The 27830-nt window shown below is 38.9% G+C and overlaps 1 protein-coding gene across 3 annotated transcripts; it reads left to right on the plus strand.

Moving 5' to 3' along the window:
- The first annotated feature begins 1754 nt into the window (after positions 1–1754).
- tjp3 (tight junction protein 3) lies at positions 1755–27068 on the plus strand. 3 transcript variants are annotated; one of them, XM_041792299.1, is made up of 30 exons: positions 1755–1932; positions 12582–12638; positions 13181–13305; positions 13427–13529; positions 13631–13916; positions 14001–14104; positions 14200–14389; positions 15323–15389; positions 16819–16916; positions 17100–17190; positions 17728–17916; positions 18003–18097; positions 18405–18489; positions 19209–19288; positions 19472–19568; positions 20349–20437; positions 20538–20610; positions 20748–20815; positions 21822–21885; positions 22001–22157; positions 22389–22497; positions 22594–22813; positions 22906–23111; positions 23205–23300; positions 23408–23487; positions 23609–23819; positions 24936–25036; positions 25354–25917; positions 26400–26464; positions 26559–27068. In XM_041792299.1, exons 2-30 carry the CDS (start codon positions 12591–12593, stop codon positions 26677–26679), a joined length of 3882 nt encoding a protein of 1293 aa, XP_041648233.1. In that variant the 5' UTR covers positions 1755–1932; positions 12582–12590; the 3' UTR covers positions 26680–27068. The 3 variants fall into 3 exon arrangements, with proteins under 3 accessions (XP_041648233.1, XP_041648231.1, XP_041648232.1); XM_041792297.1 differs by lacking the exon at positions 1755–1932 and adding an exon at positions 6097–6495; XM_041792298.1 differs by lacking the exon at positions 1755–1932 and adding an exon at positions 8971–9201.
- Positions 27069–27830: the final 762 nt, after the last annotated feature.

The raw sequence follows: 27830 nt of genomic DNA on the forward strand, positions 1-27830 counted from the left end.
AAAAGTGAAAACCAGAGTAGTACAAATACAAAACTTTCATTGATCTATATAGCACACAGAAACACCTAGACCCTGGGTCATCAACTACATTTGTACAAGGGCCAGCTTTTTCTTGGAAGACACTGAAGGGGCCAGACTTCCCAAAAACTAAATGTAACTAAATATTTTGGTCCATTTAACATAAATTCGCTTGTTTATTTATTTTTCCTTAAAAAGCTAAATAATTTTTGCCTTTCGCAGGGAGATCAGCCCCAATTGCCTGAACTGCAACTGCCACTAGGGGGCGATTGAGATATTTTTATTTCTGGGGCTGGCATGTTATCCATCACCAGGTCTGATGCTAAAATGCCATGTTGTGATTGGTGGGGAAAACAGGCAGGAAACCAGTCTATTCTTGTGGGTCTCTGGCAGGAAAAAAATTAACTCACTCATAATGACTGATGGATGGTTTTCTAAAAAACTAACCAACATTAAACCAACATTGAACCAAATTAAACCGCTGTCTTTAAACCATTTTAAAGCCAAATACCACAAAATATTTTTCCTCTGCACATTTTCTGATTTTAAAAATCTTCTGAGGAAGCTGTGGCGGGCCTGATGTGGCACCCGGGCCGCCAGTTGATGATCACTGACCTAAATGATGAAACAACAAAAACCGAAATAGGGCCACCATCAGTCAAACAAAGTGACATAGGTTATATGTGGATGCTATAAACTAAGTTAGATGTCAAATAAACATTTTGAGTAATCGATTTCTTCACATTAACATGAAACTTTCTTTTATTGATGCAAAGTGCAGAGCAATGGAAAAAAGAGGTAGAATAAAAAACACAGTAACATTTTGCATTATATACGCCAAACCACTAGGGAGAAACAGAAGGTTGAATACGTTGTATAATATATTCTAATTATGTGGTTCATGTCTTATGTTGTGAAGGAGATTGCATACTGAATGTAATATTAAAAAATACATTAAAAAGTTATTATCATGTTATATTTAAGATAGTTTATGAGCCATAATCAACTAGAAGAAAACAGAAAATCTATGCATGTGTCTATTGAGGCGCCTGTTTAATGCCACTGTACAGCGGCCTTCCTGGCCCAAAAACAGCCCGGCCCACCGGGAATTCTCACGGTTCACCAGATTAGCCACGCACCTCCATGGGGATGGACTGATCCGTGATTCAAAAGATGGTGTTTACTCTAAGTGACTGGCTCTTTTGAACAGCTGACAAAATTCCAGCTATTTGTAGTCAAACTACACGTAACTACTAATTAAATGTGGAAGAATCAGATCAATTTATGCATTTATAACAATAGTGGGCAGATATTTACTCTTTTTTCCTGGCTTTTGCTTAAGTATTACATAAAACCTCATCCTGTTTGTATGACTTTATATTCCCACCAGCATTTTATAATTTAGGATTTACCTTTCTCACCTCTTTTCTTGAAGACTGCTTTTTTCTTCCTCTTGGCGGGATATAAAAAAACACTGTATTATGCATTTCTAACACGCAGCCATTTTCTTTTCTCTGTGTAATTGACGTTATAGCTTTAAGTTCATGTATATTTCCCCTACATCAGACAAACATAAGTAGTTTTCTGGATCAAATACTTTCTAAAAACTTAAGGCGTTTCACTCTTGAACAAAACCGGTACAAGCTATCAATTTAATCTGTCACGGCTTCCTCCCAGTTACGCTACAACGTGATGACGTTGTGATACCCACCTGTACGTCTAGCCGTCGACGCCTCCAACGCCTTTTTACCTGTTGTCAGGAAGATTTAGGAGAAAGTGTTCAAACCACTGGGCCATTCAAGGCAAACAAGTGAAACATTGAAGAGGACTTTGTGTGTGGATTTTGAAACTTGGAAAAATCTTCTGGAAGTGACGGAAAAAATACAGCTGTGCCTACAGAGAGACCGTTTACAGGTAAGTTTGCTTTACTGCTGTCAAATGTCTTCTGAAAAAGGCATGGCTGTCAGTCCACATCATCTTCTAAAGGAAGGAAAGTAGAGGGTGAGGATTATTATTTGAATAAGAGAAAAAATTCTTGAGTCATTAGAAATTGATCTGCATAATTTTATATGGATTAGACAGCCATGGCATTACTCATAAAGGTGTAGTCGCTAAAATCCGAGTTAGCCTTAGCCATTAGCCCACGACTTTATTCACACCAGCCTCGTAGCTTCATTACTCTTTGTTATGATTTGGCTGTGGACGTTTATTTTCCTTACTGGCAGCCCTGGGTTTGGTTGCGGTGAGAGGTTTGGAAAATAACTGGCCCCCACCATACATAATTAACAAGGTAGTGGTGAAGTTATTTCTCTTCTGTGGTTGTTTGTGGGTGTGTTGGGTTGATAGGTGGCAGTCAGCTGTAAGTCCCCACTCTCCTCAGCCTCACTTTTCTGGTTCTGCCACACATGCAGGTTTCTACCTGCCTGCCATACAGTTTCACAATAGTTTCGACTCTGCATTCCCAAACAGCTGCGTATTTCTTCCCCTCACCTCTAATCACTGTATTTACTGAGACACTGATAAGAGATGACCCTCTGCTTTTACAATGAGGGATTTCTGCTGCCATATAAGAGGTGATATGACATTTGAGTTGTTTTATTGCTGTTTCTTTAAAAGATAAGATAAACCTTTATTGATCCCCCATTGGAGGAAATTTGGTTATTAGAGCAGCTCAACAATAAAGGGCAAAGTAATTAGCACTAGAGTAAGTAAAGATGTGCTTACAATATTGAATACAAAATTAGAAAAAATAATAATAATAACTATTATTTTCATTTTTACATGTGTACACCTTCGCTTGTGGTAGGACCAAGACCACATTCAAAGAAAAAACAAACAGTGTGTATGGTATCGATGTGAAAGAGGAACAAAATTTCTGGGTAGCATTATGTGTTACAAACAAACCAGGGTTCCTGCAGATCCTTAAAAAGTCTTAAACTGGACTTTATGAATTTAAGGCTATAAAGAGTCTTAGTTTTACTAGTGAGTGGTCCTAGATTTAAGAAGGTGCTTTGACTTAGACGTGTCTTTATCCAGTCTTTTTTATTCTACTTTAATTTTTATGCTTATTGCATATGTTATGATAAAACTCACTGAACTGTGTATTGGTAAAAAGGAGGCATTTATTGTGGGTGTTTATGATTAAAAGATCTCTCTGTCCTAGATCCATAGAAATTTCATTAACAGTAAATTAAACCAGATAATCCAGCTCCTTCCAGTGTACCAAGAAATCTTATGTAATTTATTTAGTTTTTGACCATTTGCCACTCATATAATGGTATTCATTTTTCTCACGTCAGGTCTTTAAAAAGTCTTAATTCTGATTAATAATTATGTGTTGGAACCCTGACATACTCATATCAGCATATGCATCTACCCTCATCTGTATGTGCTGTAGCAAATTTCACCTGATAAGGTTAAAAACTGATTCCTGTTGGGATGAAAGATGTGCAGTGGTGCTTCTTCTTGCAGGGTGGGTGTGACAGTCTACAGCTGAAGGAGCTGTTCACGGCCCTCATAGTGTCATGCAGAGGGGGAGAGGGGTTGTTGTCCATGATCAATGTCAGCTTTGGCTAACGTCCTCCTCTCACCCACCTCCTCCTCAGAGTCCAGTGGACAGTTCAGCTTTTAGGCCACCTCCATCAAAGCAGATGATTTTTCGCATGATTGCCCAAGCCTAATTCAGAACCAGGTTTATTTATAAAAGTGGAATTTATCTTGATGTTAGAGTGCAAAAATAATTTAATAGCCTTAAACCATAGGAGTCCATAATCACACTGACAAAACATCATGATGTGCTATTTTTGTCATGTGATAGCATGTCAACAAAGCCACATTTTGTGTTGCTTCACTTTGTGTGGAAAGGATGATTTGTAATTGCTTTTCAGTTTTTGGTTCATGTTAATAGGTGAATTAAAACAGGAAATATAATAATTTGAATTTGATATAGCCTAAATATTAATATTAAACACAGGGACAGTGTGTCATACTGATCAGGATTGGAACTGGTAATTTTTTCACAATTTTTAGTGTCATTTTTTTTTAAAGGAAAACAAAACTTATATTTTTACCCTTCCAATCCTCTAATCATTCATACTGTAGTAGTGGAGTTTATGTAATTAAATTCTCATTGTAATTATGATCATTGTGGGATAAATTAAATTAGAAAAAAAACACATGTAGGATATAATTGTCAATGGACAAATGGACAAATAACACCTATAGATACATGTGTATTCTGTGTTAAATAGATTATTTACTTCTTTTATGTGAATGTTTACAATATTTTCTAAACTTCTAACTTGAAATGAAAACGGCATCATATTGATACATATATTCTATTAAATACAAATTTTAAAAATCAGTTTTTTTGCTTTTTAGTGTTTTTGGAGGTCCCTTATCCAATACAGTAAGGTAAAGTTTCAAAAATACTTCTAATTTCATAAAGTTAAGGATCTGCTGGAAAAAAATGATGCCAAAATTGAGCACGCAAAACATTTTCTTAGTTGTTTAAAAAAAATCAAAATGTCAAAAATAGCCTGTGCACTTTCCAAGGATTAACTAAACAGAATGTTGAAGGACTCTGGGATAAAAAGGTACTGGGCATTAATGTATAAGCCTGGTAGAGGAAGCAGAGGAGAAGAACTGTGCTCACTGTGTGGCCATAATCTACAGGTTTGAAGCATCATCATACATCAGTATAGTTAGTTTCTTCTCTTATTCAACTGTCATCTACCAACAAAGTGAGGCAATACGACTGAGAGTGTGGACGTGTTTTATGTTACATAGTGGTGTACTTCTCTCTGACGTTTCCAGCTGTAGTCAGTTTAGTCATGAACAGCACAAAGCAAAATTGTTTCCTTCTAAGTTGCTCAGGTTTCAAGTTTGATCCCTGAAAGTCTGTGTCTCAAAATAAATCTTGTTTTCCTTGTTTTTGTTGCCCTAAAAATCCACAGTGGACATCTGTATGCAGGTCCAGGTAGCTCTGAAGTCAGTGTTTGCAGGACTTAAACACTATTGACAGTACATGCCAGGAGTAACTCCATGTAAATGGATGCTCCTGTGTAATTACAGCCTCTTTGCTCACTGTAAACCTCTGGAGTGTTTGTCTTTCAAATTGCTTTGCTTAAAGGAAAGCTAACCTTTTATTCCTCATCAGCCACTAAACAATGTGTGCTGAAGTTCATATCAGTGTATCTGTCTCAGTTATATGATTGATAGTGGTATTTGTATGTGGAGAACTTCAGCTATGTGTGACAGTAAAAGTAGGCCATTGTTTTTATAGTGCAACTCAAATTTGAGCTCTTTGCTTACCTGTGCCGCACCGATGCTCTGGAGTCTGTCATTTGCATGTAGATAGACCAGCAGGAGTGGCTCTGCCTCAAAACAAAAGAGATGGACGGGTGTCTGAGGTCCCTACTGCTGATCAGACCTGAGATATGGCACATGAATGAATGATTATTTAGTTTATCAAAGGGACACACCTTCTCTCTGTGTGTTTGTTTTAGTAACAGTAGTGCTGGCCTGACATTCTCAGATTTCTTCAGACCTATTAATAATTCAGCTCTCGTCTTCTGGCTGACCAGGGGCCAGCTGTTACACCTGGTCAAGCCCAGGCCAACTTTGTAGCGTGGCTTGTGTCAGTATAACCGAGATGTATGTTATCAGCTTCTGTAGCCCATTTCAGGTGCATTTCTACTCCTGTCTTTCGTGCTTCCTCCTCTTAAACAAGTCACATGCAAATGACAGAGCCTGCAGCCTTGACTAGGCATCGCTCTGATAAAGTCAAACAGAAACAAATAAATGTTAACCATGAAGGAGATACAATCAAAGCTCTGTGTAACCACTGTGTCATTATACATTCCTGAAACGCCTCAGGACCTGTGGAGGAACCCAGGAAACTTTACTCAGGGTAAGCAGTCCTACAGTGGAGCAAACAGCCTGTCAATTATTAACAGCCCAGTGCTCTCATTCCTTTGAGGTAACCATAGCAGCCAGCAGACTGAAACCCAGCCAGCAGCCGGGATCTGCCGCTGCTGCCTTGTGGGAAAGACTACAAGTTAACAGGACACACACATACCAGTGACAGAGGGAGCAAGTGGACCTATTTGACTTTGTGAACCTGTGGGAAAAGGAATGATGAAGGCTATGGATCAGCGCTTTGGAGTTATGGTCACTTGATATTTCTTATAGAGGCAGAGAACCATTATTTTTTTGGACATTTTAGGTTGAATTCCTTGAAGTTTTCTTTATTTTTTGGACGTGTATCAGCAACACGGATGGCAGGGTCATTTCATGCCTAAACCATCTGGATTGTAGTGTTTCTGTATCAGTCATGGAAAAAAGGTGACCTGAGTCAGTCAGCAGTGTTTTGAAAGGAGACAGCGATCCATCATGAATCTGACGCAGCGAATGAAACTACTCAAGCACTTTGGCTCAGTGCCCCCGGAGCCTCCTCCACCTCTGCTGGTGGTGCCTGTAAGTGGATGGATAGTACAGTTGTAGAGGCGTCTTTATGCTATAGCCGAGGCTGTGTTGTAAGAGGCTGTGTTTATATGTCTTAGTTTATTTGCATCAGTCAGCAGTTCCTGTCATGGTTACAGCACCATATTTTAAACATTGTTGTCCTATCAGATCCTTAAGCAGGTTCATCATTTATAATTTGAGCTGTCTGCAAAAGGTTTAGTGGAAATTTTCTCTTCAAACCTAAATGAAAGCATTTTTTGCTCTTAAAGGAGACCAGAAAGACAACATTTGGTAAGGTTAACCATCCAAATCTGTGCTAGTTACAGCTTTAAAAATGCAGTGGCCTTAATGTGTTTAAAGTTTAAGATGCTTTTTGAGATACAAATGAGTGCCAATCAGGAGTATCTTATATATTTAGTGTTTTATTCCATGAATAAATGTGGGGTTTTTTTCTACTTACTAGACTAGATTTAGTAGAACTAATTAAGGGAAAAAGACCTGATAACTTAGAAGTATAAAATTGCTCTTAGTCAACATTTTATCCTCCAAATGTTTTCTAAGTTTGCTGAAAAATGTTGAAAAAAGTTTTGCACACAGAAAATGAGGGATTATATTGTTCTTCTTTTTTTTCTTTTTACATTTTTAGGGATTTTTGCCAGTATCCAATATATCGATATTTATGAATCAATTACAGCTGATACCAATATATCAATATCGATATTTAACCCTTCGTGGGGCAAGGAACCATATAAGGTCACTTCCTTCGTGTCCTCACCCCAACTTCCTGTGATACAGCACAACCAGAATGATTTTTCTTAGCCAATCAGTGGAGGTCAGTCAACGTCACAGAATGTGGCATCACAGCAACTGACCAATCAGCAGTGGCCCAGAGCATCTCAAACTTCCTGTTTCCTCCAGAACTCTAAAAATGCAGTTTTACATCTGCCCAAAATAATGGCCATAACATCATAACTAAGCGTGATAAACTAATAAAATGTACACATTATAAAAGTGAATAGTAAGGCTTAATGACATGATAGGTTTTGTTTGTGTAAGATTTCTAGCAATTGCTGAAATTTAAGTGGGAAAAATGGCAGAACCATATTCGGACATACCCCTGTTTATGGCTGTAAAATGTCTATATTTAGACACATGGCCAACTCATCTAGCAGGCCATACTGAGGGTATTTTCTTAATAAATATCCCATCATAATATTGTACAGTAGTACTCGATTGTGTTGTTAGATGTTTCTCACAGCTTTGTAAAAAATTAAAGAGCGATTGAGTGGTAAATTTGACTTATTAATAGAAATTTTCAAGATATAAATAGTAAAATAGACATGATTTTGGTTAGTTTTTTGACCTAATAGCCGTTTTATTATACTTATGTGGTTTGTGTAAGTTTTTTTATTTTTACGGTGAGCCTTATTTCTGCTCAAATTAATTCAGACATTTTATATTTGTCATGTTTCTTACATTTTCTGATAGAATTATAAAGGAAAAATAAGTGGTATAAATAGTGAAATATATCATTTTTTTATCATGAGCCTCATCACTGCTAAGATTTACTTGGTTATTTAATATTTGCAATCATTCTAGGTGTCCTGTTGGAATTATAAGATAAAACTGTTGGTACCATCATTACCTATACAGTTATGTCTTGTTTCTTAAAGAGGTCGGACTCTAAGGCAACCACAACACGTCTTGTAAAATGAATGTTTTGTACTTAAAAATTTTTCAATGTGTAAGTAAACACTCATTAGACTTTTTATGTTTAATTTCCAGTATTAACCATTTTTGCCCCCTAAAGGGTAAAATATATTCATATACATATATAGTTCAGACTTCAAACTTCAGCCCTTAAAATGCACAATTTAAAGTTTTAGGATGAACACATTTCAGTCCTAAAACATACTTTAAAATGTAAGGAATTATGATAAATAAAGAAAAAGACTGACTTAAGTCTGTTGGTTCACCTAAAACTCCACTAACTTATTTGTACATACAGCCAGTATTTCTAGCTGATGTAGGCACATTTTAAAACCAAAATGTCAGCAAAAATTTTAATGTTTGCAAATGCTGATATCACGCAGACAATATCATCTGATATCCTGATTAATTTAGCCTCTCAGTGTAATCTCTGATTCCATTAAGAAATAAGGGTTGCAGATTGATTTAACTAGAAAAGTATCACTGACACACAGTCATCTTTGTAAAACTGTTCATAAGCTGGCACAATTAAAAGCCACATCTAGAACTGATTCATATTTATATTCTTAAATGAAGCTGGACTTCATGCCTCTGTCACTTTTAAGATACTAAGCTGTCTTTTTGTCTTTATGTATGGTGGTCTAAGGCAGGTTTAAAGCCGTGTAGCTCCTCCTTAAATCCAGTTTACTGAAGGGCACTAGAGACGCTGAGAGTGGGCAAAGGCTGAGTGGGGGAGGAGCGCTCCAGGTGAGGTCTCTCCTCCTGTGTTGTTTTTTTTTCTTCTTTCCCTGCTAGAAGGGAAACAACACAGCTGGTAATATCATAATTAATATGAGCAGGAGGATGCTGGACAGCCACCATCATGTGGTTCGATTTGGGATTGTTTAGCTTTACCACTGGCGTATGGAATAAAAGGAACGGGCTGTTCATCGAGCGCAGGAGGCCGCAGGTGTTTTGTTGAGCTCAGAGGCCCCTGGGGAAATGGAAGTAAGGTTCAAAGACCAAGAGGTAAGTGGAGAGGCAGGAATACAAAGCAATGATAGGAAAAGACTGTGAAATGTTAATGCTCAAAAACAGGACAATACAGGGGATTGTTATTGATGTTCAAAGCTATACGTAACAAAGTACTGCAGGTAGAGGGGATTGACCTGGGATCACAGTCAGTAGACAATCATTGTCAACGTTTTCGTGCTTTTGACCTTTCCTAATTATTCAGCTAACTTCAGTTTGATAAATATCAGACTGCTGTGGTGCAAAAAAAAAAAAAAATTACTGAGTCTTGTGGAAAAATTGGAAATTGAGATAATGGTTGTTTTTACCAGTGCAGGCAGGTTGCACTGCTTTGTTCTCATAGTGCAGTAATCTTCTTTTTAAAAACGTGGCTAAAGTTTTTGACAAGTTAAAGACGAATTGATATGATGAGATGGATATGATAGCATAATACCTGAAACACCTAAACAGTAACTGACTGATTTTGTTTTAACATCGCCTTCCTTCATTATCCTCATGACCCACATCCAGAGTTAAAGTTTAACTGGTTGTATCACCAACGTGCTGTGATTCCGCTCTTCTTCTACTGTAAATCTTCTCAGTACAAAAGAATATGTACTGCATTTTGACTTTACATTTCTTTTTCTAAAGGACTTTGGTGTATTCTTCTTTTTTCTTTTTTTACCCTGGGTGAAGGAATTCATCCTTTATTGTGTTTAAATTGATTTTAATGGTCTACACTCAGCTGTGAAGTCTGTTTGTTGTCTGTCATTATCCCTTTACACACGTATCTGCAGTATTACCACCACTAACTTGCACACTTCCAGGTTTCAATGCTAGATTTAAAAGATAAGTCAAGCATGCTGTTAGAAAATCCACTGCCAGCTTTTGAGTCATCCATCAGATCAGTTTCTGTTTTTATCACCCTCAGGTTTATGATTAACAGGGCGGATAAACGGCCTACTGTTCACAGGTCACTCATTCTACACCTGTGCTTTATGTGGCTTCCACCTGCAGGTTTAAGAGCTTTGGGATGTTTTTGTGTCACATATGTTTTTTTGTGAATTAATTAAGTTTAATTTAGCATAAAAGTTTCCTCACAGGATCAGTGTATAGATGGTTTGTCTGGGTGGGACAGAACATTGCATACTTGCACTGGTGCTCTCTGAGTTCCTGGAAATTGTAAACGTTATCTGTGTTGCATATTCGCCGATACATGTCACTTCCTTGTACTCATGTGACCTGAATGTCACAGAAGAGCACTTAAACCTTTTTTGTGTAGTTTTTTATGTCGATCTTTATTGACATTTCCTGAAATACATTCACTCAGGAGTTTTCAGCAAGTCATCTCACCTTAAAAATGTCAGTGTGTTTTCATTTAAACTACTGCTGTCAGTCAATTAAGAAAAAATAAAATAATTACAGGCTTTGTAGTTCGATAATTCACAATTAACCGCATGTGTCGATAATTAAGGAACGATTGCCATACTGGTAGATTTAAAGATATAGTAACTAAACAGTCAGAAAGGACATGTTTCTGAATGGTATCAAAGCTTTCTACCAGCTTTTGAAACAGAAGAAGTAGCAGGTTGTGCATTCACTTGTCATAGGATGGTGTTAATCTGTAGAATCTAAAACTATGAAGATTAAGTCCACCCTGTGATTAATCAGTTAAATTAATGGGAAATTTTATCAGCACTATTTTAAACTTATGAATTTTCACTGCCGCTTTGACTTTTGGTACAAAATGAATAATAGAACAATTTAAATACAGGCTGGAGACAGCAACAAGTAGCTGTGTTTCTCTCTTTAAATATATCACATTTGATCTAGTGATTGCTGATGGAATGTTACAAGAGTTTATCAAACCTTTCTAATTAATGAATCTGTTTTATATGTAGGGCTTTCAAGATTAATCGCATTAATCGTGATTAAATATGATCCACAATTAGTGCACTAAGTATTTCAATTATTGCAGCCACAGTGATGTTAAATAAGTCCACCAATGCTCCTTAATGTCTCATTTCACTTTAAAAACCTACAGAAAGCTCAGTGGACAAGTCAGAAGTCATCTGAACCTTGTGTTACTAAACATCTACCTTTTCTCTGTTCCCTTATTTTCTTTTCAATCAGTAACATTTTTTTCTTCATGGTTAAGTTCATGTTAAGATCTTCAATCTAACTTTAAAAAGCAGGTCTAAATCCAAACAAGAAGTCAGGTGGTACAAAAATCTAAAACAACACAAAAACTGTCCTGACACTTTCTGGCAACTTACAAAGACAAAAAAATGTACTCTTAAACTTCGTATAAACAGACAAAGAAGGTAACACTGTCTAAATTGTAAAATATACATTTGCATTTTTTCAATCGTACTTTTCCTTGAGTACAATAGTTGTGTACTTTTTCCACCCCTAGTTTTAACCCACTTTCTAATCTGTTTCAGTCTGTGGGCTACAACAGCACATCTCTGTGTCTCTGACAAGAATCACTGGCTTTACATGTTCTTACTGTAGCACAGCAGGTGTCTCCCTCCTCTATGAAGTATAGGCTGTGGACTACTTGAAGTTTGCTTTGGTTTAGAAAAAGGAGCCTATATGTGGAAAAAAATGTGAAATATAACAGGCATGTACCTATGTCAGTGCAGCTGTTAAACTTCTGTGGTTTCAAGCATTAAATGTTTGATGAAGAAAATTCTCCCCACATAAAGGCCTAAAGACTTTTTTCTGTTAGAGTGAAATGGGTTAAAATACAGCTTAATGTGGGATGACTAACCCAAGGAAATTAAAGTATAAATAAGTGCAGTAGGTCCAGAAGTCTTCCAGTGTCTCTCTTAAAACCATCAGGACCAAAAAACCTTGACAAAGAGAAGCTGATTGTTTGGAAAGAAATTGTAACATCTCTTAAAAGCATACAAACAAGAACCTGCCTTACTGTCTACAAGTGCTCTTCAGTTTCACCAGCCTCCAGGGCCCAGAGACCGCCACTGTTTACAGAGAGACAAACATAGAAGAGTGCTATAGCTGGCCTAATGTGTCTTTGTCATTTTAAGTGGAAATAATTATGTAGGGTTACAGAAAATTGTATTAAAAGTAATGACCAGTTTATTTTTTGATGTTGTGTTTTTCTGTATACGCTAAGTGAACCACCCCGGGGTGTTGTCAACACCACAGGGACTAAAGAACGTAGCCCCTCCTCCATACCGGTCAGGCAGGATCGAGGCAGGTGAGAGCACGCTGAGATCAGGTTGAGTCGTGTTCACACTCTTCCTTCTTGGCTGAGGCTCTCAACTGTCCTCACTGTAATGACCTGAAGTATATAAAAGGATTAAAAATATAAAGCTTCATATTATTCTTCGCTGTTACACAAATGTAATCTTGACCTTTATTTGTCTTTCCAGAGACCCGGTATGGAGGAGCTGACAATATGGGAGCAACACACGATAACACTGAACAAAGTAAGTTTGTGAAAATAATCTAATACTGGGAATATTTGCATCCTTGGCTTGAATGTATAAGACGTTTTGGTGAAGACTCTCATGTGTTTTGGAACTTGCAATTAAAACACGGCATCAAAACTTAAAGGAATCTCTTTTGATGTGAACTGGCTGGGTTTGGTCTTTACTCAGTGCATTCACAGATTGTGAAGTATAAGTAGAGCCTGCATGAGGCAGTTTCAGTATTGTTTCAGTGGGTATTGTAAAGGTCTTGCGGGGGTTGACCATCCTTCAGCCCTCTCAGTTTCACAGCTCAGACTCCAGCAGGAATTCACAGTGACACACCCTGCTGCACCCCGCCGCATATGCTGCCTCTTCACTATCCCGCCTCAGACTGAACGCAGCTGGAATGTGCTCTATCTCTCTCCTGTATCTCCAACGCACATGCTCTACCCACTTACTTTCCTGCATTCTTTCTTTCATTAATGTTACTCTTTCTTGTACTCTGTTGTTTTTGTGTGACCTGAATCCCCTTTAAAAATCTTACTTTGTCATGATGACAGGATTCAAAAGTGGGGTTTGGCTTTGCCATATCAGGAGGCAAGGACAAGCCTCACCCAGATAGCGGGGATACTACAGTGGTGGTGTCAGATGTGCTGCCAAATGGACCAGCGATGGGCCGGCTGTTGTAAGTTGTTAACCATTACTCTGATATTCCTTTAAAACATTTTAAAATATAGCACAAAAAGCACACAGTGTAGTTTAATAACCAGTAAACGTTTCCAGCTAACATTGCTTGTGCTCTGCAGCAACAAAGACCAGATTGTGATGGTTAATGGAGTGTCTATGGAAAATGTCCACTCAAACTTCACCATTCAGACTCTGAAGTCATGTGGCAAAACTGCAAACATAGTGAGTATAAGGATCCATCAGCTAAAGATCTAAATGACTTTAAACCCTTCCCATCCACTGCTTCTATGTCTAAATCTTTCTTTACTGTCCTCCTTTTCAAGACAGTGAAACGCCCTCGCAAGATCCAAATTCCAGCTACCTCCAGACCATCCCGGGCTGCCTCCCATTCCAACCTGCTGGACCAGGACCCCCCCCGAAGAACGCGCCGCTACTCTGATGGCAGCGACAACAGAGATGGCAGCCGCTACCGTGCCCGCAGCTCCTCACCAAACCGTAATGGTTATGGAACTCTACCACTGATGTCATCAGGATACAAGAGGCTGCCATATCAGGACGTTCCAGACAAACCTATCAGAACTACGCTAGTTAAAAAGAGAGTCACAGATGGTAAGATTTCAGGAGCTAGGAAATGGAAATCTACCTTTTAATGCCATGAAGTGTTTTCTGACTGAATTCTTGTTGCCTTCCCAGAGTACGGATTGAAGCTGGGCAGTCAGATCTTCATCAAACACATGACAGACACAGGGCTGGCAGCAAAGGAAGGGACGCTGCAGGAGGGAGACCTCATTCTCAAGGTGAAACACTTGGAAAGCTCCTAAATACACAGCTCTTGGAAAATAGAATCCTGAGTTAACATAATTCCTTTACTTGTTCCATTTCACATGAACAGATCAATGGCATGACGACAGAGAATCTATCGCTGCTGGAGACCAAGCACCTGGTGGAGAAGAGCAGGGGCAAATTAACCATGACAGTCCTCAGGGACGATCGCAAGTTCCTCGTCAGCATCCCTGAGGTGGAGGACAGTGCCCCCAACAGTGAGGAGGACCGCCGCCGAGAAAGCAGCTCTGAACTAGAAGGTGAGGCAAGAGGAAAGCTAGAGAGGAGGGTAGGTTTGGTTGAAAAATGGGGCTGTACTAGTATGATTTACTTAGGGGAGCTTCTGATCAGTTGTAGAGACAGTCATCTCTCAACCAGAATGTTGAAGATTCAATCCTCAGCTCCTATATGCACATCCTTCGACTTGATACTGAACCCCACTGCTGCTGCCATCAGTGTGTGATTTGGTAATTGTGCTCTATGGTGTAAAAAGCACTTTGAATTGTCAAAAGTCTAGAAAGCATGTGTAGCTCAGGGGGTAGAGCAGGCGGCCATAAGTGGAGACTATAGTCCTTGACACACTGGTAACAGGTAACCAGATCGATTCCTTGTCTTAGCACATGCTTGGTGTACCCAGCCATTTCTTTGCCGCTTATCCTTTTTGGGGTCACAGGGAGCTGGAGACTATCCTAGCTGTTGTTGGGCGAGAGGCAGGACACACCCTGGACTGGTCACCAGTCAATCACAGGGCTGACATACAGAGACAAACAACCAGGCACCATTTAGAGTCACCATTTAACCTAACAAGCATGTCTTTAGTGGTGGAAGGAAGCCAGAGTACCTGGGGAGAGCATGCAACCTCCACACAGAAAGACCCTGACCGGGAAGCAAACTAGGAACCTTCTTGCTGTGCGCCACCGTGTAGCACGTGCTTGGTGCATGTCTTCCCCAATTCTCCCTCCCCTTATTTCCTGTCTTGCTTCCTCTCTTGTCCTACAAGATAAAGGCAAAGTGCCTAAAAAGCATAATCTTAAAAGAAAAGACAGATAAAAGACTAGAAAGCACTTTATAACCTCAAGCTCATTTACCATTTCCAAGGAAATTAAGGGAAATATTGATTAAAGGTCTTTTCACCTTTCAGTCTTTGATGGTTTTGTGGATCCCTGACTACTATTGTCTTTGTCTCCCATCAGACATTTCAGATATTGATGCCCCACCTCACAGATCCCGTCAAACAGCCAGAGAAAAACGGACACGAAGGTAAACAAAACACCTAAAACACCAGGAAACATTAAAAAAATACCATAAAGTAGATGCCGTAGCTTCTTGTAATTTCATACACCAGTATTTATTGGGTGGAGTTTCATTTGCATCTGTCTGCCTGTGACCGCCTACCTTCTCTGCCTATAGGAGTTTAGTTGGATTGGTTTCATGGTTCAGGAGCCAATAGGCAGACTCAGGAAGGACATCACTGAACTGAGTGGTTAAAAATGCACACCTGTGTTAATCAGGCCTCAGCTTATTAAAGTAGCTTCTACACTCTCCTCTCTCCCTCAGGCTTCCACAAGCTGGTTTGGTTTTGGTTTGCCTCTGCAACACTCTGATTTCATCATTGCAAACACCGCTGATTTACAGATTACAGATTCTTTATCTTGGGTTTATTCCTGTTAGTTTTTAATAAATTATTGCTTGAGTCACTTTTAACTAGGTGGTCCCCCTCTTTGTCCAGCTCACTGAACCTGGACTGTGATGTATAGGGGCTCATCCTTCAGAACCAGTATTCTGTTTAGAATTTGTTACATGACATATGGGGCTCATCTAACTTTTGAACTTTGATAAGGCTTAATAATGGGTATTTTTTAGTCTGATTAGTGTTACACAAGGTTGTTTGTGTGGTTTGATCCCGGACGAGCCCCCATTTGTCACAACCTGGCTCAGAACTAGTGACAAAGAAAGGAGTCGTACACGAAAACAGGTTTTTAAAAGGAATTTAATTTATCATAAGCTTAGTTTAAAATATCATAAATATGTAAGTCTGTAAGATCAATCATGATTGCAATGTATGGATGAGTGATAATAGTTGTAGAGTGCAAACAAAACCAAACCAGCTGGTGGAGTCCTGGGAGGGAGAGGGATGTTAGAGTGGAGGCTCCTCTAATAGGCTGAGGCCTTATTAACACAGGTGTGCATAGTTAGCTGTTCAATTTACTGATGTCTTGCCTGAGTCCACCTATTGGCTGCTCAACCAGGAACTCAAACTGACATAGGCAGAGAGCACAGGCCGCCACACTGCCAAAAATCAAAACTAGTTTCACAAGTGACATGCCATCCTTGTTTACAAGAATACAAGCTTACGTCTCTGCATTGTGATCATTTTAATAGTTAGTAATCAGCTTGCCATTTTCATTATGTGTTTGACCTAGAAACATTATAGTCTGTGTGGTGTTTGTTCAGAGCAAATGGAAAGATTATAAACAAAGTTACAGCAATATTATATTGTTTAGGCAGAAGTTTGTGGGTTTTTCATTCAAAATGTTCAAGGTGCTTTGTCAAGTCTCTTCTGAAACCAACTCTAGCATTAGCATGTATGTAACTCTTAAAGTAAAGACCTGCATCCAAAGTTAAGAATAAATGCTTTTAAGAAGAAATGTATAGAGAATTCCCTTCATCAATTTGATTTCAAATCCAGAACGAGAGCTGAACCACCACCAGCCAGATCTCGGGATGCGTCACCTGTGCGCTCTACCCTGCCTCGTCCTCCTGCAAGAACCCACGCGTCCCGCAGAGGTCAGTCTGGTCCAAAATATGTTTCTTTCTTATTAAATTGCAGATCATCTTCTCTGATAGACCTCTCAGAAGAAGAACATTAATATTAAACACATTAATGTTAGAATAATGTTTCTGAATGTTTTTCTTCAATTGAAAACTTTGAGATGAAACTGAACATATTCCATTTTTATGTTTCTGCAGCTCCTTCAGAATCAGAGTCAGACCACAGCATTTCTCCTCCTGTTATCAGGAGGGCCAGTCCAGACACAAGAGATTACTCCAGCAAATACAAGTTAGTTAATTTTCTTCATCTTTTAACTGGAAAAAATTAGAAATAAGATACTTATTGAAAAACATTCTTTAAAGCTGTCACTTAGAAATTGAACTCGAATTCTATTTAAACTATTAAAGATGGAACTAAAGCTTCACTGGGAGAACACATTTTTGAGTCTTTCAGTAATCTGTTACAAATGATTAGAGCTATTTACATCCCTTTTATTCTGACTTTTAATGCAAGTTTTTTAGAATAGTTGCAAGAAGATTGCAATGTTTAATGTATTTATTATTCCTGAACTGTTCCTTTACCTCTCTGACAGTTGATACTCATCCTGTATGAGTCTTACCTTTGTACATAAAACGGTTTATAAATGTTTGGAAGTGATTGAGAAATTGAATTTTTCAGCCATTTTACATGTTTAGAAAATGTGCCTTTTTGTTTAAAGGAAAATAAAAAGTATAGAGTCGATGACATGTAGATAGACCACCTTATTGCGCACATGTCAACAGGTGTTTTACCAGTATCTGCCTCTTTTTTTTACTCTTTCTCCAGAAGTCTGCCTGGCATGTCCACCCTCCCCAACCCTCGGTCCTCTCCTGTAGTCCAAAAGTGGACCGCCTCCCGCCCCTCATCCTCTGCCTCACGGCCTCGCAAGCCAGTGTCGGAGTCAGACTCTGATCACAGTCCATCCCCTCCACCTCCACCACGCAGAGAGAGCCCTCGCCAAGACAGCAGATATAAGTAAGGACAAATCTTAATCCTGCCCAAACATTAGATCCCAACAGGTACTCTTGAACTGCCTTTTTCTCACATTTGTCTCCCTGCAGGTCTCTTTCTGAACTGCCCCCTGCAGTGATAGGAGCCATTGACCGCCAGGATCTGCCAAGGAGGGTCAATTCTCCTGTCAGAATCCCAGCCCCAGGTCAGTACACAAAAGATACACCATGCCAGCACAGTAACACAAAAATAACGCTGCTTCATTGGGATTGAGCAGACCCTGGACTTTGTTTGACACCTCGGTGATAATATTTGCTTCAAGTTTTAATGTTTGTTGAGCACATGGGATGAGTAAACATTTAAACACAGCTTAAAAGCAAACATGAGAAGTTTTTGGTGCAGCATTTTAAGCTAAGGTTAAAATCAGTAACCTCTGCTTGTGGCAGTGTTCTCTTAAATGTAATCCTGCACAGTAAAAGCAATGAACTGAGTGTTATTCTCTTTGTGTTTAGACTCTGATTCAGATCCAGAGATCAGCTTGGCGCCTCCTCAGAGGCAGAGCACCACGTACAGTCAAGACTCCCTCAGCAGATACAGGTATAGATGAAGGTCCGCCCAACTCCCCCCAACCCCCCTCACTCCCCTCCCCTGAAACCCAACGAGATGTCACGGACTGGGACACTGAGCAGACTGTGCACGCCTCCCCCTTTTTAAATACAACTTAATCATGTTTTATAAACCTTTTAAACTTAAATTAACCTGTGTGTCTGGTGATTTTTATTGATTTGCTCTTTTTTGTGCCTCAAGTTTCATTTTGTAGTCTTTGGTTTTGCTTGATTTCTGTTTTTGACTGTATATCAAGTGTTTGTGGTGACTTATTGTTAACCAATGAAATAAAAGTGACTTTCACTGAACATGTCCCTCTCCTGTATGTGGCTAAGTGTTGATTCAACAGATGAAACTTGTTATTAAAGAATTAATATACCAATCACACACCTGTAGAAAGCTAGGAAATGTATTAATCGCTTCTTGGAAATCTGCATGTTTTATCCAGCATGTTTAAATCCATAGAAAATATGGCCTAAGAAGATGAACCTAGACAACTATTATAACTAAATGGTTAATTTTGATCAGTTACAAAGCAGTAAACCATCAAAGAGAGAGCCTCCCTCAGAGACACTAAGGTGAATATTCAACATTCAGTCTCATGCTCTCATCAATAATCATATTAGCCACGAGCCCCCCCCTCTCCAAACGTAACTGAGATTTGTTGTCTTCCTCTTCCCTCACTCCCGCCTCCCTCTCTTCTCTTGCAGAGTCCTGCCGGAGGTTTCCCTGCAACCACAGGTAGAGCCGCCACGATGGAGCAACGCTGAAATGAATCCAACTCCTAAAGGTGTGTGTGCTATGTGGTTGAATCAAGGTGGGACTTTTTGTAACATCGAGTCTGTGAGTGTGAGGGACTGTTTTGGGGGATGCATCTGATCTTGATTAAATAGTTACATGTTTTCTAGGTGGAATTAATATACAGCTCATTTTACTGATTTTTATCATGTCTGTCTGTATTTGTTTTCCACAGCTCGTTCAGGATCCGAATCAGAGGCCAGTTATGCGTCTGTTCCTCGAAGAGATTCTACAGACAGCACAAACTCCAACCCAGCTAAAACTCGAGTTAGGTAAGTGCCAACAGATCTTGTCAGATCTCCTTAAAATGTGTCAGCACTCTGGTGGCGAGATGTTTATTCACAAGAGAAAATCAATGTCAAAGTCCCAGGAAACAAATCACAACCCATTTGAGAATTTCATTACTAAGTATTTCATCATAAGCATGAACTGTGAGAATAACTTGAAACCCAACAGTTGACCTGCCAAGAACCCTAGATGGCATAAATTTAGCTTCCACCATCCCTGTTGACAGTAAACCAGCAGTCTGATAATAGTAACCTGAGCATGTGTATGAGAAGAATAGGGGCAATTTACTTGTGTTGCCTTTAGTTTGTTTAACATTGGTTACCATGTATGTATATATCTTCAGTTAACTATAGACATTTCATTTTGGTGGTAAATATCAGACAAAATGGACAAGTATCAAAAGCTGTAACTTCAAATCTATTCAATAATTAGTCCATTATGTGGCTGCAGCTTTTGAAATTTTAAAGTCTACAAATGTAAACTTACTCTTCCTATCCACTTTTTAAATGTGTCAAATAATACTGACATGAAGTTAAACTGGTTCATCTGCTTCACAGTTGTCCTACACTGTAAACACTGATGCACATGACTTACTGCAAGAACTGCATCATAATGTTTTAATTGAACTGCTAATGTGCAGACATTTTGTTTAAATAAGAATCAAGTTAACAGTCACTCACTTGACAGTTTATATGTGGGCAGTTATTTATTTATTTATTTATTTTGTATTTGAAATGACCAAAATTTTCATTCTGTCTCTGCAGAGTCCTGCCTGAGATGAAACCCACACCAGTTGCTATGAGGCAGGAACCCCCTCGTCGCATCCCGTCACCTGCCAGACCACCTCCAGACGGTTTGCTCGCTCTCCTTTCTCACACACTCTCATCTTCTCCTCCTCTGTGTTTGACATGAGAAGTCAGTCCTGACCACAGGCTCTGTTGTCCTTTTTTCAGATTCCTCAGATTCAGACCAGCTTTCCCATCTAAGAAGGTCTGGGAGCTCTGAGCGTGGGGGCAGCGGGCGCAGGTACGGCTGACTGTGCGCTTCATTTTGAAACAGTCATATGAACAGTCATATTATTTATCTATTGTGGCTATATTTGGGAGCAGCCTCTTGGCTGAGTACTGTTTTAAATTTATGATAACATAAATGCACTCTTACAGGGCTCCCCCTGCTGCAAATGGAACAGGGAAGTCTGGGATATCAGTGAAGAGTAACCCACCAGTCTACTGTAAGGCTCAAGACTGAAGAGAAATCATTTCAATTAGATAACTGTTCAATTATTCAATAATGAATTTTAATAACTTTTGTTTTCTTTTTTTGTTAGGTGCAAATATAGTGCCTATAAAATATATCTAACCCATTGGATGTTTTACTCCTTTATTTATTCCATAAATTGGTCAATATAATTTGGCTTTTTTGACCAAAAAATATTTCTTTGAGGTCTCTGAAAACAGAATTCTACAAAGTTATGTTGATCAGATAAAAAATATGTAATGTAAAATAAATGACCGCATAAATATTCATCCCCTTTAAGTCAGTTTTTTAGTAGATGCAATCACAGCACTGAGTCTGAGTGGATAGGTCTCAATCAGGATTGCACGTCTGGACACTGTAATTTTACTCCATTATTCTTTGCAAAACTGCTCAAGCTCTGTCAGGTTGCACAAGGATCAGGTGTGAGCAGTCCTTAGAAGTCCCACCTCAAATTCTCTTTTGGATTGAGGTCTTGGCTTTGACTCGGAACATTCACCTCTTCTTTAAAACATTTCTGTGTAGCTTTCGGTGTATGCTTCAGGTTATTTTCTTTCACATTCCCTGTACACAGATGATCACCATTTTACTAATTGTGAGACTACTAGCATCAATTGGCTCTATCGCTGTTGAATTAGGTCAGTCACTTTAAAGGGGGTAAATATTTACGCAATCACTTATTTTACCTTACAGATTTTTTTATTCAATTGACATTACTTTGTTGAAATCTGTTTCCACTTTGACATTAAAGAGGTTTTTGGGGGTCAAAAGGCCTAATTATATTGACTGACTGATTTATAAAATCAATTAAAGGGTAAAACATCCAAGAGGGTGAATACTTTCTATAGGCAATGTATAACACTATCACAGACTTTAACTTCCCTCTTTTTACACTAAACATGTAATTGGTCAAATAAAAGATTTTCTTATAAAAAATATAATACTATCAGAAAAGAGTTCTCACTGTTTTGCATCTCTTTCAGCCAAGTCTGCTGAAGAGCCCATCTACTCACTGCCTCCAGATTCGTACCCATCACCTAACCCAGGGTGAGTCATGTTCATTTAGCTTTATCTTTACGTATTAATGTTCATATTTCATCTTTACCTTGTATCTCTGCTAATATTAATGAAATGCACACTTGTTTTAAACTCTAATTCTCAGGTACAGCTCAGACGTTCATACAGTGTCGTTTGTAAAGGAGGGCAGTGTGGGGCTGAGGCTTGTGGGGGGAAACGATGTTGGTATTTTTGTTGGCGGAGTTCAGCCCAACAGCCCTGCATATGAAAAGGGAATGAAAGAAGGAGACCAGATCTTGCAGGTGAGATAATCGTGCTGTACTTTACATTCTAATGTGTGGTTAACAGAAATATCCTACAAAATGGGAAATAAGTTTACGGACATGACAGCCAGAAATTTGTCATCCATTTGTTGTTTTGCTGTTCCTCTTGTCCCTCCCTCTATTTCCCCCTCTTAGAAATTAAAAACAGTTTTTACAGTCCTTCTTTACATTTCTAAGTCCTTCTAGCTGATCTGGCTTGTATTTTCTTAGGTAAATAAAGTGGATTTTGGTCATTTTACACGAGAAGAGGCAGCAAACTTCCTCCTAAACATCAAGAAAGGAGAACAGGTTGAAATCTGCTCCCAGAACAAGATGGACCGTAAGTTTATCTTTAATCATGTCATGTGATAACTAAATAAAAAGTTTCTTTCAATCTTTAACTGAATATATACATCTTCACTTTTTCACTCTTCAGTTTATAAGAAAATTATGAAATCCAACTTGGCCGACAACTTCTACATTCGCACCCATTTTGACCATGAAGCAGACAGCCCCATTGGTTTGAGCTTCACCCGAGGGGAGGTGTTCAGGGTGGTGGACACGATGCATCGGGGGAAGCTGGGCAACTGGCTAGCCGTCCGTATGGGGAATGACCTGCATGAGATGGATAAAGGCACTATCCCAAACCAGGCAAGGTCAGAAACAGGTTGGAAAACAGAAATTTAGCTCTCTAGTTTAAATCATGGACCATTATTCAGTTTTGTTTATCTGTCATTATCTCCTACAGAGCAGAGACATTTGCCAGCATAGAGCAGGCACAGCGGGCAAGTGGGGAAAGGCAGGTGTCGGGGCCAAGGGCTGAGTTCTGGAAACTACGTGGGCTCAGAGGGAACAAAAAGAACGAAAAGAATTACCGACGGAGTCGTGATGATCTACTGCAGCTCACTATTCAGGGCAAATTCCCAGCTTATGAAAGAGTCCTGCTCAGAGAAGGTTGTCATTCATATGAATAAATAAATCTTTTTAAATCGTGCCTTAACTTATGGTTAGCACGTGCTGATACTTCTGAATATTTTCTTTTTTCAGCTAATTTCAAACGACCTATTGTTATTATGGGTCCTCTCAATGACATTGCCATGGGGAAGCTGGCCAATGAGATGCCTGATGAGTATGAAGTGGCAGGTTAGTTGCTCAAATCTAAAAATATATATATTTATAATAAGGAATACCTTCTTTACCTTCTCAGTTATGGTCACTGTCTTTTGCTCATGTTTCTTCCTTTATGGCAGATATGGTTCCACGCAGTGGAAGTGGAGACAGCGGCTCCACAGTTATCAAACTGGACACTGTTAGGAAAATAGCAGAGAAGGTGAGAGCATTTGTAGTCAACCAGAACATGAAAAAAATAAAATTACTCATGGTAATGTTTAATGCTTTTGTCTCAATTTTGGATATCCCTCATCTCCTGTTTTGCTTGTGTCTGTTCCCAGGACAAGCACCCTCTTCTGGACATCACACCCACTGCAGTGGAAAGGCTGAACTACATCCAGTATCACCCCATGGTGCTGTTCTTGGATCCCCATAGCCGTAAGGACGTCAAAGCCATGAGGCAGAGGTACAATCCCGACTCCAACAAGAGCTCGAGACGCCTTTACTCACAGGCACTCAAACTAAGGAAACACTGCAGCCATCTTTTCTCAGGTAAGGACCCAAACACCTGTTTTAACTAATTACATTTACTCAAAGTGCTGTAATTGATTAGGTTTTTTTTTACTGTAATTGAGTAGTCGTACTTTTTCCACATTTGTTCAGTAGCACATAGCAAGATAATGCACATCACATCTCAAAACAGCAAAAAGTGGAGTGTTGAATTCTCAGGATTTAACATTAAGGAGTTGATTTTACCTCCTGAAGGGTCATTTTTCACACATTCTGTGTGAAATGGTCTTCAGTGGTTGGAGTTATTTGACAGTGATGATCCACCAGTGTTAAACTCTATTCAACTCTGTAAAGAGTCAACTGATCAAAGCTCTGCCCACTGCATTTTCAAATCTGGGGATATGTGGGCGGAGTTCCCATCATGCCCTTGGGCAGGGTGTTCAGATGTGTTTGGATGTTTCTTGTTGTACAGTGATTTCTGCTGGGGTTCTTTTGCTCATGTTTCTGCTTGATTGTTGTTGTTTTTGTTGTGAGACACATTTGCACCATGAGTGAAGTTATCCGCTGAGTTAGAAGTCCTGGCTGTAACTTAAGGTGGTCCTTAAGGTTGCATAGTTTGTATTCTTCATCAGTATGCATTGCCTTACGACTCTCTGTTTTGTTCTTACAAGAGGAGACCAAACTTCCCAAGGATTTTCAAGAGTTACTGCAGCTCTGTCATATTGTAAAATATTTAAAGCTTTCAAAAGTGTAGTTTGGAGTGGATATAAGTGTTGAATTTAACTCTATTTGATTAACATCATCAATTTTGCTGTGCAATCTACTTTATTATAGAGGTGTGATTTTTATCTGAACAACCTGGTTGAAGATCTGTTCTCTTGTTGTTCTTGCTAATAAGGAAAGATCATATTTTACTGTACAACTCTTCAGTAGCTACTCAGTACTTAAAGTAAACTTAAGTGAAGTACTTTTTACTTTAACTTGGGATTTATAGACCAGTAATTTTACTTGTACTTGAGTATATTTTAAGTATTTTTGCTTTTACTTGTGTACAATAGTTGTGTACTTTTTCCACCTCCGTATGTTAGACCCTGATACATGAGCTGTTCAAACTACAGTATCTAAATGACTCTTTCTATTTTCCTTGACTCTCTACAGCACGTATCGACCTGCAGCCTGGCTCCAGTGCCTGGTATCAGAGTCTGAAAGATAAGATCCGCCACCAGCAGTCAAAACCTGTCTGGGTGTCTGAAGTCACGGTATGTCACAGCTCCCTCGGTGTCAAGAACACACACCTCTATTTCATATTTAACTCTCTGTTATAACTGTGTCACAAGTCTAAGTAGTAAATTTTTTGCATGTATGGGATTTCATCACCCAGAAACGGATAAACAGATCCTCTGGTTCAAGCTCATAGGGTTCTAGGTGAACTGGGTTAATTCCTTGGGGTTTAACTGTTTTTATGATTCAGGTATTTTGAAATGGCTTTTTTACATTAAATTCAATGAGAAATCTCAGTCCCCCCTTTATCTTTGTTACTGAGTCACATTAGTAAACAAGTTTCTTTCCCATACAGTTGGAGACTGGTGGAGAACAGGACTTGGATGCTTTGGACCAAACCCAGTCAGACTACCTCAGTGCTGCCAGTGATCTGGAGGACACAGACGGAGAAGCTTTCACTGACGGAGAGGCCTACACTGACAACGAGGACCTGGAGGAGGCTTACCCTGGTCAGAACGCAGCCAGGTCCAGCAGAGATTCTAGGCAGGCAGGAGTTGCTTTGGCCCGATCATCTGAGCCCGCTTATGGGGACCCCGAACCCCAAGCAGACACATACTCCCTCAGAGAAATCCCACCCTTGATGCACGTGCCTGAGCCTAGATCACTCCGCAGGGATAACCCCAGCCCACCTCGCAGCCCTGTTGAGGAGGAAGATCATACTATTCGCAGTTTCACAGACTCAGATTTTAGTGCACTTGATGTAATTCAACCCAACACTCCATCAGATGGACCTCCAGATTTTATAGCCCCAGACCCCACCACACGGTACTCGATGAATGAGCCTACAAATACTGCTGAGGTGCAGCCTGAGAGCCCACAGCACGCCACACTGACTGCCATTGAAGAGAAACTACAAGAGGTGATCAAAAATGCCTTGTTTTAAACTACTTTTCTTGTGTTTTTAAATCTGTTTTAGTCCATATACTTGAAACAAGGGTATGATAGATCAATTATTCATTGACCAGGCAAAATTCACAGATTAATGAAGTATCCTTTGAGTCCTTGTCCCAAACAGACCTGGTTATTACACCTTAAAAGTCCATTTTTAGGCTTTGAGTCCTCTTTGATCATAAAATGGATATTTTTGGTCTATGCACTGTTGTTTGGGAGGGAAAAAAAGGCTTTTCATGCTGGCTAATTTGGCTTTGGGAAACTGTCATCCACAATTTGTGCACGTTCCTGATATCTTATGGATAATACAATAAATTATTTAAAAATACTGTCAACTGTTGAGTTCTAAAATCCACTTAGATCATTTAGGAATCATATTATTGCCATGCTGCATATTCTTAAAAATATGAGAATAAGAAAATGACCAAACCTATTTTGTTTTCTCTGTAGGCTCGCTCTGCAGAGGCCCAGCCACAGGCACAAGCTGAGGAGAGGAAGGGCCCAAATTTTATTGTGTAAGTGTCTGTTTGTTGTCTTTGGATTCTTGATTTAGAGGGCTAGGCCAGACCAAGGCTAATTTTTACCCCCTTTTGTTTTGCTTATTGACAGGCTGGCACATCATCACCAAGCGGTTCAGTTCAGACGAACACAGATCCGAGGCAGCGACAGCTCAGACGATGACGAGGACGAGGTTGAGGACTTTGAATGGGGCCCTGCAACAGAACTTTAGTTTGCATTGAGGATCAAAGACGGAGTCTAATGATTAAAAGGACTGAAAAATTTTTCACTCTGAGAAGAAACTCTTGAATCCAAATCATTTGGTACATGTTGCTGCAGAAGCAAACATTTCTAATTGCCTCAACCAGGCATGGATTTGTAAAGATTGTTTTTTCAAAATTTCTACTACCTGCTATTGCCACTTAAATATTTTACCATAAAAATTCTAAGATCAAAGTGCCTTATTTCTTTTATAGTTCTTATTAAGATTACTGCATATCACTCATATCAGTCTTCGACTTCTATGTTACTGTATGTAACCTGTAAACAAGTTTTAGTTTTATTAGAAATTTCATTTAATGCTAATTTTTATAGAAATAAATAAGAGCATTATTAAACATATGCATACCTCCTCATCTTTTTTACATTAAAGATTTTTTTCTGATTCTAAACATGAGTTTGTTTGGTCATAAAAAAGCTTTAAAATCTACAAATGCCCTGTTGAATTTGGAAGATCTCAAATCATTTAGTATAACCTTGAACCTAAGTAAACAGTTTGGTTGTTGTTGCGATATGACGTGTTTATTGGAACAAAAAATTATTAAACAATTAATTTTTAGAGCAACATGTGACACAGTGCAACTGATAAACATCAAACTTGGCAGGAAATGTAATAACCTCAGTTATTCTGTGGATCTCAAAATATCAGGTTCATTTGTTTTATTGTTTTGTGTTTTTTGTTTGTTTAATGTTTGTTTTTTGGATGAATTACTTATTAAGATACAGCACTGCACACACAAAACACAAACATTTTTGATGATTTCTGCATTTTGTATAGGAACCTTAATTTATAACCTCTGTGTAGCATTTTTGTTGATGTTTTGCTTTGTCTACGTGCTGCACTTCATTAAATATTAAACTAAATTAATATAAGCTTAACTGGAAAGGAGGGAGTTGTGAGCACGACCCGCAACTCATTATTCACCCTGGGTCAACGGTTACCATTCACTCTAGTGATGTGTTGTTCATGAACAAGCTGGTGCAAAGAGCTGGGTTTTAGATATGAGGGATAACATCATTTTATTATAATAATAATAATTATTATTATTATTAATAATAATAATAAATTATTGTAGTTTGAAAAGAATCAGTTGAAAAATGCAA

The sequence above is a fragment of the Cheilinus undulatus genome, linkage group 7 (genome assembly GCF_018320785.1).
Source record: "Cheilinus undulatus linkage group 7, ASM1832078v1, whole genome shotgun sequence".
Lineage (NCBI taxonomy): Eukaryota > Metazoa > Chordata > Actinopteri > Labriformes > Labridae > Cheilinus > Cheilinus undulatus.

What these genes read in the sequence shown, in the direction of transcription:
- tjp3 (XM_041792297.1), top strand. Translation starts at nt 6,412, where the DNA reads ATGAATCTGACGCAGCGAATGAAACTACTCAAGCACTTTGGCTCAGTG. An exon ending in GACTCCCTCAGCAGATACAG is followed by an intron (nt 18,490 to 19,208) that starts GTATAGATGAAG and finishes CTTCTCTTGCAG; the next exon opens with AGTCCTGCCGGAGGTTTCCC. An exon ending in GAGTAACCCACCAGTCTACT is followed by an intron (nt 20,816 to 21,821) that starts GTAAGGCTCAAG and finishes CATCTCTTTCAG; the next exon opens with CCAAGTCTGCTGAAGAGCCC.